This window comes from Portunus trituberculatus, chromosome 47, assembly GCF_017591435.1.
Source record: "Portunus trituberculatus isolate SZX2019 chromosome 47, ASM1759143v1, whole genome shotgun sequence".
NCBI lineage: Eukaryota > Metazoa > Arthropoda > Malacostraca > Decapoda > Portunidae > Portunus > Portunus trituberculatus.
The window spans coordinates 29,138,612-29,141,111 of NC_059301.1; the positions used below are offsets into that span (position 1 = coordinate 29,138,612).

Genomic DNA, 2,500 nt, shown 5'->3' on the forward strand with positions numbered 1-2,500 from the left:
CTTCTATATACTCTCAAGCTCCATGCTCTATTCAGCCACTGTTAAAGTCATCTTTTCACATTTTCATGAATCTATACCTACTTCCTGCTCGCTTGTTTTACTTTCTTTCACAGAACTACCACATACATCCTTTTCTTCTTTATTATCTCTTACACCTACACATCACAGACAAACACATACACGCACACCAATATTATTACACAATACTATGTTTCTAGTCATTTTATGTACGTAGGGTTTATAACAACAATTGTGATAAGTTCATCAATAAACGAGGCAAGGAAAGTAAAATCCTTCGGTGTATTCATAACATTTAGTTCTCTAGCTAGGTTTGGGATAGCAGGCAATTGAGATACTCCATCCAAAGGCTCTTAATGGAGTGATGCAGCAGAAGCTTTTGTTTCTGTTTGGGCATCAATGAAGGACTGGGGTACCTCACAGGGCGGCCAGTTACATCTAACATCCGGCTGCGCCACTGCTAGAACAGTTTAATCACCTAGGGTGGTCAGGCCACTCCATGAAAGTTGTTCTATTAGGAGTTTGTATTTTCTACCTATAGCAGCGGATGACAACTTCCAACTTACACCAGGTATGTAATCGCTGCTAGGTGAACAGGGGCAGCACACTTTGAATAGAAACCTTGCCCAAATGCCATCTGACCTGATTGTGTGTGTGTGTGTGTGTGTGTGTGTGTGTTCAGACTGCTAACGCACCGAATTTTAATGTTATATGGAATTTCTTTTCACCAGTTTGTTCCTTGCAGAGCAAGCTTCGTTGAAATTTTAATGGGCGCTTGGACAAATCAAGCAAGTGAAGTAACCATGACTTCCCAAGACTTTCTTGTTCACGAGAACTGGAACGGTTTCACTCTTTCAAACGACATCGCTTTGGTCAAGCTGCCCGAGCCCGTCGACTTCAATGGTAAGGACATGTAGACTGCACGCATACCCCCTTTTTGTTTTGTTTTTATTTATACTATGTAGGCTTCTCACAGGAATTTATGGGCTAAAGTGGATACTTTTTGTGGCACCTCCTATCTCAAAGCCCATCCGCAAGGAAACCGTTGCCCCGAGTGAGGAAGCCCAACCTACACTCGGACCGTGGACAGGATTCGAACCCGTGCGCTTGGAGACCACTCGGACCCCAAGGCACGCATTGTTCCACTGTACCACGGCGGGCCCCCCCTCTCTCTCTCTCTCTCTCTCTCTCTCTCTCTCTCTCTCTCTCTCTTAGGATATTTATTTTCATGTTACAAAATTATTTGATGATTCAGCAAATAATTTCACTGTCGTTTTCTGCAATATATTTACTTTAATATAAACTTTGTGTTTTCTTTTATGAGACATATCAGTTTTGACTTACAAAAAATCTCGCCTTAATAGAAAATCTTTAGCACATTCCATTTTCATCGGAATAATATAAACTTTTCTGAATCTTTGAAAACAACAACAACAACAATAAAAATACTTCGATTTCTTGTACTAGAATTCATCGGTAGTGTGGGTCTGCCAAGCGAAGATGTGGCAGCAGGCGACATTATGCATATTCCGACCTGGAGCACTCCTTTTGCAGGTAAGATAAAACTTCACTTTGTAATGACGAGCGTAGTGAGTCTTGAATAACATCATTTTCACTTTATAGACAGTAACATAATTTTGCATTCTGAAATTATTACAGTTACTGATGTACAAGCCGAAGCACTTAGCAATACCGAGTGTAAGGATATCTTTGGCAATTTTGATGACTCTGTGGTCTGTGTCAAGAAGCTCTCTAGTCAAGAATACTGTCAGGTAAGACTTTGATCAGTATGAGACAAAAAAACTTCTTTATAGTCAAAATCAGTAATGGAGTAGCACTTCACAATCTGATTCACTGCGTTTTTAATTTTCCTCTCTATCAAAAGTTCTTCGATCTAATTAAAAAACGCCATGTAATTAAGGAGACTGTCATCTGACCACATGACTTAGATTTAGAGGAAAAAGTAAAACACAGTTGGAATGAGCACAGGAAATTACACTCAATTGCTGACTACGACTGTTCACCATGAAAGTGCCATTGTTTACTTAAAAATCATGAAGATTTTACAGGAAACACACTCCATGCATGAACCCAACAACGCAAGGCAAAAAAAAAATTTCAAGACTGTATTATAACCATGATGAAAAGACGCCACGCATTTTTTTTATTTTCCCAGGATGATTCTGGGGCTCCCCTGCAGAACGCTGGAAATACTTACGGTATTAGCTCCTTCGGGTCTTCGGCGGGATGCGAGGCAGGCTTACCCACCGCCTTCACTCGCGTCTTTCATTTCCTTGATTGGATAGAAGCGCACACCGGAGTAATCCCACAATAATTCAGTAGCACAAATACCAGAGAATATACTATAGAACGGTTCTGCGACTTAATTTGAGTATTCTAACTCTTTGACACATATTTGTTATACCTTTCCTAAATCACCGACTACTCGGAAATTTATCTACTTATTCTACAGCAACCTCCA

General features: G+C 40.3%; 1 protein-coding gene across 1 annotated transcript in view; it reads left to right on the plus strand.

The window, feature by feature from the left end:
- Positions 1-2,500, plus strand: part of LOC123498183 (brachyurin-like) — an 11,874-nt gene that overhangs the window by 8,947 nt on the left and 427 nt on the right. The window contains exons 6-9 of the mRNA XM_045245347.1: positions 764-921; positions 1,486-1,572; positions 1,678-1,790; positions 2,195-2,500. The exon at positions 2,195-2,500 is cut by the window's right edge and continues 427 nt beyond it. Coding sequence (XP_045101282.1) covers positions 764-921; positions 1,486-1,572; positions 1,678-1,790; positions 2,195-2,353 — 517 coding nt within the window. The 3' untranslated portion in view covers positions 2,354-2,500. The remainder of the gene's footprint in view (positions 1-763; positions 922-1,485; positions 1,573-1,677; positions 1,791-2,194) is intronic.